Source organism: Oncorhynchus clarkii, chromosome 5 (genome assembly GCF_045791955.1).
Source record: "Oncorhynchus clarkii lewisi isolate Uvic-CL-2024 chromosome 5, UVic_Ocla_1.0, whole genome shotgun sequence".
Taxonomy (NCBI): Eukaryota; Metazoa; Chordata; class Actinopteri; order Salmoniformes; family Salmonidae; genus Oncorhynchus; species Oncorhynchus clarkii.
This window is the reverse complement of record NC_092151.1, coordinates 33,916,138-33,929,605: the sequence shown is the minus strand read 5'-3', so window position 1 is coordinate 33,929,605 and position 13,468 is coordinate 33,916,138. Positions and strand designations below refer to the sequence as shown.

General features: G+C 41.3%; 1 protein-coding gene across 1 annotated transcript; it reads right to left on the bottom strand.

Moving 5' to 3' along the window:
* Positions 1-292: 292 nt before the first annotated feature.
* Positions 293-12,999, bottom strand: LOC139409962 (alpha-1A adrenergic receptor-like). The gene is made up of 3 exons (XM_071155375.1): positions 12,806-12,999; positions 6,584-7,946; positions 293-2,344 (listed from the first exon to the last, which is right to left on the bottom strand). The coding sequence occupies exons 2-3, from the start codon at positions 7,515-7,517 to the stop codon at positions 1,779-1,781; spliced, it is 1,500 nt and encodes a 499-aa protein (XP_071011476.1). The 5' UTR covers positions 7,518-7,946; positions 12,806-12,999; the 3' UTR covers positions 293-1,778.
* Positions 13,000-13,468: the final 469 nt, after the last annotated feature.

Here is a 13,468-nt window from a genome sequence, read left to right as displayed (position 1 = left end):
TTTTCATTGGGGATTGGTGCAGATACAGTGAAATATTCAACTATGATTGGAGAGAGGCATAATAATAAATATTTTCTATATTTTACACAATTTCCATTGCATTTAAGATTGAAATGGGTTACACAGACTCTTACAGACTTTATCTTTACTGATCAATGAACTATAACATCCTGCAATGCATAGCAGGTATTTGGCTCATTCTCTGGGTCTAGTGCGTCGGAGTATCTAGCTGTGCATGTTCTGCTATTTGAGTAGGTAAAGAAAGAGACCACTGTCACAAGACACAAGCATACACACCAGCAGCACAGTAGCTACTTTGCATAGTAAGAGCCGAGCACGCGTTACATTTTTCAGTACAAAGCACCGTGAAAACTGCACATGATGGTAAGCTTGTCATAAATATTGTCCAAAAAAAGGTAGCAGTATGGACGGTAAATTGAACCTATGTCTGGACATCATCCTCAAATAATCATCTTCGGTGACCAGAAAGCACATTTTCATTCAGTCTCTGTCAAGTTTAGGTAGGTTACTTTCTAAATGGAATCTGTTACAGTTACTAGTTACCTGTCCAAAATTGTAATCAGTAATATAACTTTGCAATTACCCAAACTCAGTAACGTAATCTGATTACTTTCAGGTACTTCTGGATTACTTTCCCCTTAAGAGACATCAGAACAAGACAAAAAGGATCCATCAAACACATTTGGTGTGTCATCATAGTGGTCCTAAACTTGTGTTCAGACTCAGTTGGAATTATCTTAAACTTGTTCCTTTTTATCAATGCTCAATTGAATGTCAGAGGAAGGCCCTAAAAATTGCCAAAGACTCCAGCCACACTAGTCATAGACTGTTCTCTCTGCTACCACATGGCAAGCAGGACTGGAGTGCCAAGTCTAGTTCCAAAAGGCATCTTAACAGCTTCTACCGTCAAGCTAATCAAATGGCTACCCAGACTATTTGCATTGACCCCGCTACTTGCTGTTTATAGTCTATGCAATGTCACTTTACCCCTACCTACACGTACATATTACCTCAATTACTTCGACTAACCTCTACCCCCGCACATTGACTTGGTACTGGTAGCCCCTGTATATAGCCTCCTTATTGTTACTCTTGTAATTTTTTAACTTTAGTTTATTTAGTCAATATTTTCTTAATTCTTATTTTTCTTAAAACTGCATTGTTGGTTAATTAAGGGCTTGTAAGTAAGCATTTCACAGTTAAGTCTACACCTGTTGTATTCGGCGCATGTGACAAATTCAATTTCATTTTATTTTGATTTGAGAAAACAGAAAGGTATCATAATGTATTTTTTCGCAAACAGCCTTTCTGAATTTAAAAGTAATCCAAGAAGTAATCTAGTTTTTCTAAAGTATCTGTAATCTGATTACAATATTTTAGCTGGTAACATAATTGATTGCAGTTACATGTAATCAGCTACTTCCCAACTCTGGTCTCTTTACTGACTCAGTACTCTTTATTCAGTTTCTGTACTGACACTGTGTATCCTTTTGATTCATACTGTACATAAATCTACAGTGAAGCACATATAGTACAGTACATCTCTACCTTCAGGTGTGTTACAGTATCTTCTTCAGTGGGTGTACTCTCTCCCATTTCCCAAAACATGAAGACACATCAGCTTTATGTCAATAGCTGTACTGACTGATTCCAGCAGGTCTCGAGAGAGATGTCTTAACTTCATGCCAATAAGTGCCACATCTTTTCCCAGAACTTGGGGGAAATTTTAATTACCCAGAATCCTTTAGTGTTCCCAGTCAGACAGCCTCCCCTCTTGCTCCCAGGGAGTGGCAATGGACTTTCGTTTGACATGTAGCACCAGGGGCTGAGGGGCTCAGGCAAGCAGCACCCTGTTGGGACGGGTTCTCCCCCGCTGCAAAACACCACACCTTCAGCAGGCTTTTACTGTGGACCCGGGTACTTTGGGTATGGCCAGGCACCCCCACCGAGGAAGATGAGCCAGAGAAGGTCCTCCAGCAGCCTGAGGAGGAGTCGTGAGAGGCTGAGGAGGAGGCATGAGAGGCTGGGGAGGTGGCTCGGCGTGGCTGGGTAGGGGGGGTGGAGGAGGAGGAGGCGTGAGGCTGGGATCTAAAAAGAGACGATGGACCAGGACTGGGACTATAGGAAGGAGCAAACCCCAGAGACTTGGAGCTCCTGCCACCCTGTCTGAGGCAGCGTCCATGCAGAACGTTGAGGAATGCCCTCTGGAACTCCTGGCTGAAGCAGGGATAGATAATGGGGTTGATACAGCTGTTGAGGTAGCCCAGCCAGAAGGTGATCTTAAATATGGTGTCAGATGGCCTGTACGATGGGAATATGGAGCCTGTGGAAAGAACACAGACAGAAATCACACACAAACGGATCTGTCAATATAGCAAGTAAAGTAGTTCACAACGTCTATAAGAATCATGAATCATTTGCATTTCCTATTGACCCTTATCTGTATTGAATACAGCAAGAGGATGAGCAGAGGCAGCTCAGACATTCTGGTGTTCACCGTGTACTTACTTCAAGGTTATCTGATAAGATGTATGGAAGGCCAACATACACTACCAGTCAAAAGTTTTAGAATACTTACTCATTCAAGGGTTTTTCTTTATTTTACTATTTTCTACATCGTAGAATAATAGTGAAGACATCAAAATTATGAAATAACACATATGCAATCATGTAGTAACCCAAAAAGTGTGAAACAAATCAAAATACATTTTATATTTGAGATTCTTCAAATAGCCATCCTTTGCCTTGATGACAGCTTTGCACATTCTTGGCATTATCTCAAACAGCTTCACCTGGAATGCTTTTCCAACATTCTTGAAGGAGTTCCCACATATGCTGAGCACTTGTTGGCTGCTTTTCCTTTACCCTGCAGTCCAACTCATCCCAAACCATCTCAATTGGGTTGAGGTCAGATGATTGTGGAGGCCAGGTCATCTGATGCAGCACTCCATCACTCTCCTTATTGGTCAAATAGCCCTTACACAGCCTGAAGGTGTGCTGGGTCATTGTCCTGTTGAAAAACAAATGATAGTCCCACTAAGTGCAAACCAGATGGGATGGCATATCACTGCAGAATGCTGTGGTACCAATGCTGGTTAAGTGTGCCTTGAATTCCAAATAAATCACAGTGTCACCAGCAAAGCACCCACACACCGTCACACCTCCTCCTCCATGCTTCATGGTGGGAACCACACATGCGGAGATCATCCGTTCACCTACTCTGCGTCTCACAAAGACATTTTGTTGGAACCAAAAATCCCGAATTTATACTCAGCAGACCAAAGGACAGATATCCACCAGTCTAATGTTCATTGCTCATGTTTCTTGGCCCAAGCAAGTGTCACGAACCGGCTCAAAGCCCGTAACAAAAGGGAGACAACGTGGAGATAAGGCGTAACAAAATATACATTTATTAACTAAAGCAACTAAGGAAAATATACAATGGTGTCTCTTCTTGTGAAGAAGAGACTCTTCACAAGTCTCTTCTTATTATTGTTGTCGTTTAGTAGTGGTTACTATTCAGCAATTTGACAATGAAGGCCTGATTCACGCAGTCTCCTCTGAATAGTTGATGTTGAGATGTGTCTGTTACTTGAACTCTGTGAAGCATTTATATGGCTGCAATTTATGAGGCTGGTAACTCTAATGAACTTATCCTCTGCAGCAGAGGTAACTCTGGGACTTCCATTCCTGTGGTGGTCCTCATGAGAGCCAGTTTCATCATATCGCCTGATGGTATTTGCGACTGCACTTGAAGAAACTTTCAAAGTTCTTGAATTGTTCCGTATTGACTGACCTTCATGTCTTAAAGTAATGATGGACTGTCGTTTCTCCTTGCTTATTTGCACTGTTCTTGCCATAATATGGACTTGATCTATTACCAAAAAGGGCTTTCTTCTGTATACCCCCCCTACATTGTCACAACACAACTGATTGGCTCAAACACATTAAGGAAAGAAATTCCACAAATTAACCTTTAAGAAGGCAGACCTGTTCATTTAAATGCATTCCAGGTGACTACCTCATGATGCTGGTTAAGACAATGCCAAGAGTGTGCAAAGCCCGTCATCAAGGAAAAGGGTGGCTATTTCAAGAATCTCAAATTCAAAATATATATTGATTTGTTTATTAACACTTATTTGGTTACTACATGATTGAATGTCCAACCTTTTGATCTGTAGTGTACCTGTATCTCTCTATCTGAAGAGCTTTGTCTCTAAAGGTCTAAAACATTCAACTCTTTCATTCCTATAGTCTGAGAATCTCAGGGGCATTAGCTTTGACATAGAATATTGTGCTCGCAGGTCTGAAGTTCTGTTTCTATTGAAACGCATGACTCCAGTAATTCTTTGCTGCCTTGGAAAGATGAAGGGTGATTGTGGGGCGCCGGCTTACTGCGCACAACATCATGCCCTTTATGGTTGTTGTTTATAATGGCTTTGGAATGAAAGAATGAATAGTGTTTTTGTTCATTTCATTTCTTCCCTGAAGTATAACCCTATTCGGTTTAGCACTGGTATTTCATTTGCTCTGCTTCTCCATGGCAGTAATTGAATTCCTGATGTACAACTAAAGAAAACAGACAAGTATACGGAGCATTCAAGAGGGGAGACCAGGGTCGTAGACTCTGTTGTTATGTATACAATGAAACACAAATAAATCAAAAGGCTATTCCAACATCGGACTCATTGAATTTCCATCAAGAAATTGTGTATAAATGAATTCTAAAGTAGGATTAGAAGTGCACAGAATCTGAATAGATTCAGCTACACTTCCCAAGACCAAAGGATGTGTATTCGGGAACCAGACCATCAGCAGGCCTTTTGATAATCTGTTAATTTACAGTAAATTAGTTCAACCCTAATCTCCATATAATCTTGAATTACAGATCTGTCGGATCCTCAATCAAGGATATTAAAGTCTGCATAGCCATTATATGGCATTTCATTAATCACATTCTCACAGGCTTGTGGGGGTATTAACGATGTTGATGACAGCTGTGAGGCAACGTTGGGTTTGACTGTACATCTATCATCATATGTACTGAGTGGACAAAAACATGTTGTTTTAGTTTTTTTTTACCCTCAATTCGTCAGGGCATGGACTCTACGAGGTGTCGAAAGCGTTCTACAGGGATGCTGGCCCATGTTGACTCCAATGCTTCCCACAGTTGTGTCAAGTTGGCTGGATGTCCTTTGGGTGGCGGACCATTCTGTAGAAACTGTTGAGCGTGAAAAATCCAGCAGCATTACAGTTCTTGACACAAACTGTTGCACCTGGCACCTACTACCATACCCTGTTCAAAGGCACTTAAATATTTTGTCTTGCCCATTCACCCTCTGAATGGCACACAATCCACGTCTCAATTGTCTCAAGGCTTAAAAATCCTTCTTAAACCTGTCTCCTGCCCTTCATCTACACTGATTGAAGTGGATTTAACAAGTAACATCAATAAGGGATCATTGCTTTCACCTGGATTCACCTGGTCAGTCTACATCATGGAAAGAGCAGGTGTTCTTAAGGTTTTGTACACTCAGTGTATAGCTCTTATCTTTCAAATCACTGAACAGTTGTTATACATGACTCATCCCATGGCTAAGCTAACACCAGTGATTTTGGAGCTGAATTTCTATAATAGAGGGTTGCATTTGTTTACGGCTCCTAACATTGTTTTTGGTGCACTGTAGCAGGAAATATGCAGAAAATAGGTCCTGTGGCTTATTCCCTCTTTCAGTCTCAAAAGCATTCATTTCCATTACATTTCATGCTTTTCCATTGAGAGGTTAAGATTTACATTTCACAGTTCAATAGAGTTGAGTGGTGGGGTTGATTTTTAAGAGATTTGGAAGGGAAGCTTCCCTGACTAGAAAATGACACATTGTGAGTCAGGCATTGGCAATCACATTCTATCCAGTAAGGGGGCTTTATATGCTGCTATGGGAAATCAGTTCTAGGGATTATTTTCTTGAGAAAAATGCAAAATCATTCAGTGATGTTATTCTACTGATGGGGGGTGTGGGGGGGGAATCTATACAGTAGAGTATCGCAAGATTCTTTTTGGCGATATTATAGTATATTCTATGACTCCAAGTATCTACAAAAAATCTCAGGCATTTCTTCTTCTCTGGCTTCATTCATCTTCTTTTTAAAGGGTGAGCAAATGTGTTATTAGCACCTTTATTTCCATGACTGATCAAAACTTGTTTTCTCATGACTCTCTCTTGTCCCGCAGCAGCAGACATGGTGAGCAATATGTTTGGAATATCAAATTGCATAAAATCGTAGTATCGGATCGCAATACATATAGAATTGTGAGAATCGTATCGGCACCTTAGTATTGTGATAATATTGTATTGTGAGGTCCCTGGCAATTCTCAGCTCTATGTTACTCCCTATGATACTGCTATTCAACATTTGATTAGACTTGTGTTTTTCATATTAAAAGTCTCTGTATCTGCTTTCATTTTCATATCGCATTCACTTTCTCATTTCCATGCAATTCAAAACAAAGGCAGGTAGCAGCACATAGGGAGAGCAAGGAAAGGCATTGTGGGATACCCACCAATGGGCATAACCAGGAAGAAGGGCAGCCAGCAGAGAACGAAGCAGCCAACCACAATGCCCAGAGTCTTGGCTGCCCTCTTCTCTCGGGAGAATTTCAGCAGGTGCATGAGGGCGAAGGTGGTGCGTCTCCGCCTCATGATGCATTTCTCTCCCTCCTCCTCTTGCCCCTCTGGCTTAGCAGGGGCATTTCCCCGATGAATCCTCAGTGTCACTCCCTCTCCTTCCGTATGCATCCCCCCCTCCCTCTTCCTTCCCTCCCTCAGGTCTCGAGTCTTCCGCTTGGCCACCACATACACCTTGCAATACATGGCCAGGATGACAGCTAGTGGCACATAGAACGACCCCAGGGCAGAGAAAATAGCATAACCCGGTTCCTCTGTGATCCGGCACTCAGTCTCGTCCTCTGGGTCGGGCTCCTTCCAGCCGAAGAGTGGACCTACGGATATGGCTGCCGAGAGGCCCCAGAGAGCTGCCACTGCGACCAGGCCGCGCCGCCCAGTGGCCATGACAGGGTAGTGCAGCGGGTAGCTGACTGCTAGGTAGCGGTCAACAGAGATGACACACAGGCTGAGGATAGAGGCAGTGCAGCAGAGAACATCCAGGGCGGCCCAGGCACTGCAGAAAGACCGGCCAAACACCCAGCGGCCTAGGACCTCCGAGGTGGCAGAGAACGGCAACACGGTGGAGCTCAGGAGCAGGTCTGCCGCCGCAAGGTTGGCGATGAAGTAGTGTGTGACGGAGCGTAGTTGGTGGTGGCACACCACAGACAGGATAACCAGGATGTTACCGAGAACCCCGAAGATGACAAACACCCCCATCACCAGGCCCAGGGTCACCGCCTTAGTAATATCCACCTCAGCGAAGGAGGAGGAACTGCAGTTGGGACAGCTTTCTGACACAGGGAACGTGATGTTCTCATCTGAGGGAACCATTTTGGGTTTATTTACGGTTCATTCACTAGTTGAATGTCTTTGGGATTGACTGTCATGTTTGGTTAAATGCAAACCTCCGCACCGGCATTGGGAGTCCACCATTTGTGTTTGCCCTTCTTGTGACTCAGGACTGGAGAAGTTTGTACCTTTTCAATCACAGATCTTTCATGCTAGGAGGCATGAGCCCTTGCCAATGCCTGCATAAATCACATGTCTTTGGCAGTAACATTAAAAACACTGACAGGTCAGGATAGTGAATCTTCAGCACTGCCACTGCTTGTTGCGCCATCTGTCTTTGGAGTTTGGCTGCAGGGCATTCTGGGTCATAAAGTCAAGATCCGATATGTTTATGGTGTCTCTTTCACGATGGGACTCAAATGGCATGATAGAAACTTGCTGGAGGGATGTTTTCATTGAACAGAAGTCCCACTAAAAACACAGTAGAAAGAGAGCAGTTAATAAAAAAGCCATCCCCCAGGCTCCATCCCTGTTTTACAGAATGGCAAAAGCTAAATGTAGTCACTGTTGCAAATAAGACTGAATAAGCCTGAGACTGAGTAAGCATTCGTCATAGTACAAACACATGCCAGGCATCCATTACATTAAAGGATATTCAACATTTTTATAATAATCCTAGATAAAACCACAACACAGCAATATCTCTATATATATATATATATAAGATGATGGGCGTGCTGTAAATATGCATTAGACTACCAAATATATTCTTCCTCAAGAGTGAGGTTCTCTGTAAAGATTTCCTCACTTCACACATCATTACAATGCCGCCAGAGTAAACAAGAGGTCCCGCTTCAAGAAACATAGCATTTTCTATTTACTTTTCATCCAAACAACATTACTGAAATGTATCTGTCGATTCGCCTCCTGATACATAAAACCATTGACTTCAAACAGCAGCTCCACTGACACAGAATCATTGGTAGTCAAGACATAAGTTATGAGGGAAACCAACAAAGCATAGAGGTTATGAAAATAAATAGATATATAAAACAAAAGCACATTTTCATAAATCAGGCAACAACATGTGCTGGTCTCTGTAACGGGCTGTGTGTGAGTACTGAGACAGGCTAATTTTCACACACAGCTCCCTATAGTTACTCAGCAGCTAGATGACAGGCCAGGGATTGAACTGTACAGAGGGCAGTGCATTAAAGTTCTGAAGGGCAGCGGACTGATAATTCCACTCAATACCACTCTGGGTGTACGTGTTGGAGATTTTGCATGTCATTGGATGAGATAAATGTTGGTGTAGCAGGAAAGGGGATAGTGATAGAGCCATCGCAATGCAATGCCGGTCAAATGGTCCAGCAGGATCAAAGACAAGCAAAGAGATGGGTTGTTATGCCAGGTTCAGTAATATGGAATGAGTATTGTCATTTTTCTTTGAGCTGTTGGACTTAATAAGTGTCCGGTTATGACAGTTCGGGGAGTTGGTACAGTATGCCTGCCTGCTCCTTAGTTTGGCGCCCGATTTGGGGGTTGGCAAAAGAAGCCTGAGAGGTGGGCCAATAAGAGGTTGTTTTGATGCCCAGAAGGTTTGATATGAGATTTAAAAAAAAAAAGAACTGGCTGGGGATCTAAAGCTGGCTGTGCCTTAGATGGATGATTACATGACCATACGTATGGGAGACCTAACCTACCTCTAGGTGTGTGTATGACTCAGTATGACTCAACACGAGGATGACTGTCATGATCATGAAGCAGTCTGTAGAGCATTACATAATATTGGTGTATCCACAATGTACCCTTACATATACAGTACAGTATATTTAAAGGACTGGAGTTAAAACAGCTAAAGGACAGCTAAACATTCAAAGACAGTTGATGTACAGTAAAGATGATTGATTAACCCGAGACCCGCAAAACACTAAAGACCATTCAATGTAATCTCTACTCACTAGAGAAATGCAACCTTATTTCTTCAGGGACTTCAGGGCACCACTTCAACCAAAGACCACTGAAACGTCTAGTTGTGTCCAATTCATTGCTCACAGTCGCAACATTTCTTCAGTTATCTTACTTGCAAACTTCCAATACATTTCATAAGGCTGTCACATATTGCTGAATTCTCTTGTGCTATAGTAAGATTAGAAGATAGCATTGAGCTGGTCTCAGAGCATCTCGCATTATTCTTTACATAAATCCAGGTTAGCTAGCTGGCTAATGTTTGCTGGGTTAGGGTTAAGGTTAGGGTTAGGGTTAAGTTTAGGAGTTAGGTTAAATGTTTAAGGTTAGAGTTAAGGTTAGGGGAAGGGTTAGCTAAAAAGGTTACATTTAGGGTTTGCTAACATGCTAAGAAGTTGCAAAGTAGCTAAAAAGTAGTAGGTAGCTGGAAAGCTGCTAATTAGCTAAAATGCTAAAGTTGTCTGTGATGAGATTCGGACTCGCAATAGGTCTCATGGGTCGTAGCCGACAACTGCAAAGTTTTTTTTTAGGACAATCAATTTACTGTTGGATGAATACATGGCTACTAGCGGCAGATTAGCAATCTAGTTATGTGTTTTAAGTTTCCACTTCCTCAGGTGTTAAACCCCAATATAAAGGTGCATAAAGATGTAATTCATCTCGATTGAAGAAAAAAAATCTGGAAATGATGAAGTCCTAAAACATAGCAACTATAGTCTAATTGTTAAACCAACATTCCTGATAATCACTGGATCAGGTTGCATAGCAAAATATTTTGAACCATGCATTCCTGCTTGGAAGTGTTCGATGAAAAAATGTATTTCTTGAATACCTCAGTAGTTGAAATATTAGACTTCTTCATAAAGCACTTTGAATGACTTTATAAGATGATTAGTCATGACTTGGGTCCAACCAAATAATGGGCTGGTGCCACCAGCTGTAAAAGTAAGTGGCACCAGTGACACCAGGGAAAAATGTTAGTCTGGAGCCCTGTGATATTAATAATAGTGTTGATTCAGGGGAACACATATGAAAGGCACTACTTTGCAATATAGCAATATAGCCTAAGTCGCTTGGCTTTTATAACGTATAAGGCTTAAGCGGACAGGCAGATAGACAGAAGAACAAGAAGAAGCACAGAGTGACAGCAGAGAAGATGCTGAGACAGAAGACAGCGCAATAGGAGGCAAACAAAATGGCTAGAGCAGAGTTGTATCTCCAGTGGTGTTTTTACATGTTGTATTTGTTTTAGTTGAAGGTGCACTGTGACGTGGGCTGGTGTGGATAAAATGCCAGGGCCGAATTCTTGTCCCAGTCCGTCCCTGCTTGTATGTCAGCAATCTATATCTTGAAGTCCTAATCAGTATGACTCTTTGTGAAGCAGGATATCAAACTCTGCTAGACAGCTAATGCTGACCTCAGCTGGGGCAACCTCCATCTCTAAATAATTATCCTTAGACACTACCAGAAAATACATCATATATAATTTGTATCATTTGAGTGCCAGTCTGTTCGATCATGTTAACTCTTTGTCACTCATAGTCATGTCAAATGTTTGACATGAGAACAGAAACAGACTGGCACTGCACCCAGGCTTCATAGAATTTAAAGTTATGATCATGGAAGTTATTATTATAGGCCTACATTTCATTTTCCTGTGGCCATATGTTGTTTTGTCAGCTTCCTTTGTCCAGGCCAGCCTAATGATAAATGATCCCCATGCTATAAATGCATATTCAGCAATCTTCATTTATACTAAGCGTCTAAGTGCACGCACCTGGCACTTACGAAACACTTGGCAAGTCACTTTTTGGTGCTCTTTAAACTGTTTGGAGGCATATTTCCTTTGTTCTGTAGCCTACTACTTTTTTCTTTGATGCAAGGTGAAATACACTGCTCAAAAAAAATAAAGGGAACACTTAAACAACACAATGTAATTCCAAGTCAATCACACTTCTGTGAAATCAAACTGTCCACTTAGGAAGCAACACTGATTGACAATAAATGTCACATGCTGTTGTGCAAATGGAATAGACAACAGGTGGAAATTATAGGCAATTAGCAAGACACCCCCAATAAAGGAGTGATTCTGCAGGTGGTGACCACAGACCACTTCTCAGTTCCTATGCTTCCTGGCTGATGTTTTGGTCACTTTGAATGCTGGCGGTGCTTTCACTCTAGTGGTAGCATGAGACGGAGTCTACAACCCACATTTCATTGGAATTACATGGAAACAACATTGATTCAATCAGTGTGTGCCTAGTGGGTTTGAACTTTCATTGATTGGGATTGTTATCATTGATTTGACAGATTTTCCCACTTTAGTCTCCATAAAGAAAAATATTAGCATGTCAAACAAGCATCAGGTGTTTTGCTATTCTGCACATGCCTATCAGTGAATATTGCAGCCTTCATATACTGCATTTACACAGGCAGCCCAATTCTGATATTTTGCCCAAATATTGGCAAAAGAGCTGATCTTACTGGTCAAAAAAACAATTAGTGGAAAAAGATCAGAATTAGGCTGCCTGTGTAAATGTAGCCTGAGACTATTGTGTGCACAAACAATGGTTTGAGTTATTCAGTGCTATTGAAAAATAACTGTTTTGGTGATGTCACCAAAGCTTTCTCATAGCACAGGAAGTCCTCATAGTTGACTGATTGTCTTGTAGAAATATTACATATTGCATTTTTTTATGGTACATTATAATCGATTGATTTATTGCATGTTTTGAGGAGCAATTGTGAAACAAATTCCACATATAGGAGGAGTAAGCAAAGTGATGTGCTTCTTAGGCAGTGTTCTGATTGTTTATAGTCTACTAATGTCATGCCTATCTCATGGCATTTTCAAAGGTTTTTGATTGGCTATTTGTAAAAGTCTCACATTTCTTTGAATTTTAATTGAAAGCAAGTAGATGTGAAATGATGCAGGACATTTGAAAATGCAAATGACTGAGGGCAGACCATGCATTCCAATTATAGTCAACAGTTCTCATTACATTTCCTCTCAAACTGTTAAAAGAAAAAAATTAAAGTTATAACTTCTTTCAATAATAATTTACATGTTACAATACAATAGACAAAAAGTAGACACATTTAGTAGACAAAAAGGACAGCATAATTATTAAACATGAATAAGTAGGCTATAGACATAATTAAAGCAAATGATAGGTGCATTACTTTTAATTTATCTGAGACTAGTCTCTGCACTAGTCTCAAATATCCAATAGGTACAGGCAAATGTTGAATTTAGTTAGAAATAACGGAGTTGACTCACATTCCCACCAGCTCGTTTTGAATAAGAATTCAACAACAATATTTCATCAAATTCATTTCATGCAAAAATGGGAATGGCTTACCTTGTTATCCCTAAATGCCTCCCAAACGAGTACCGTTCTTTGACAGTACAAGTATGATCAAAGCAAATGTATTTTTCGTATGGACTGGACAAACTATTCAGACGGTAGGCTATTTATGGCTGTTATGTCGAGACGCACACACCCGGTGTAGCTCCCTGAGGAATCTGTCTGCTGCTGCTGCCCTCAGAGAAATGCACCAGCTAGAGACGCGCTTCACCTGATATTCAACACTGTGTGAGACAACACCCTCCTTTCTTTCCCACCCCTACTCTCCACCATCCAACATCTCCTTTTCACATTTCATAGTCCACAGTCAGTAGCATAGGCTATTTAACCTTTATTTGACCAGGGAGTCATACTGAGACCAAGGTGTCTTTTACAGATGTGCCTTGGATTACATAAATTACAGAAAATACACACATCAATATAAATACCAAATGGTCATAAAAAGCAAACGCATTCATCATGGGCGGCAGGTAGACTAGTTAGAGCGTTGGGCCAGTAACTGAAAGGTTGGTGGATCGAATCCCCGAGCTGACAAGGTAAAAATCTGTCGTTCTGCCCCTGAACAAGGCAGTTAACCCACTGTTCCTGAGCTGTCATTGTAAATAAGGATTTGTTCTTAACTGACTTGCCTAGTTAAACAAAGGCTAAATAAAATCA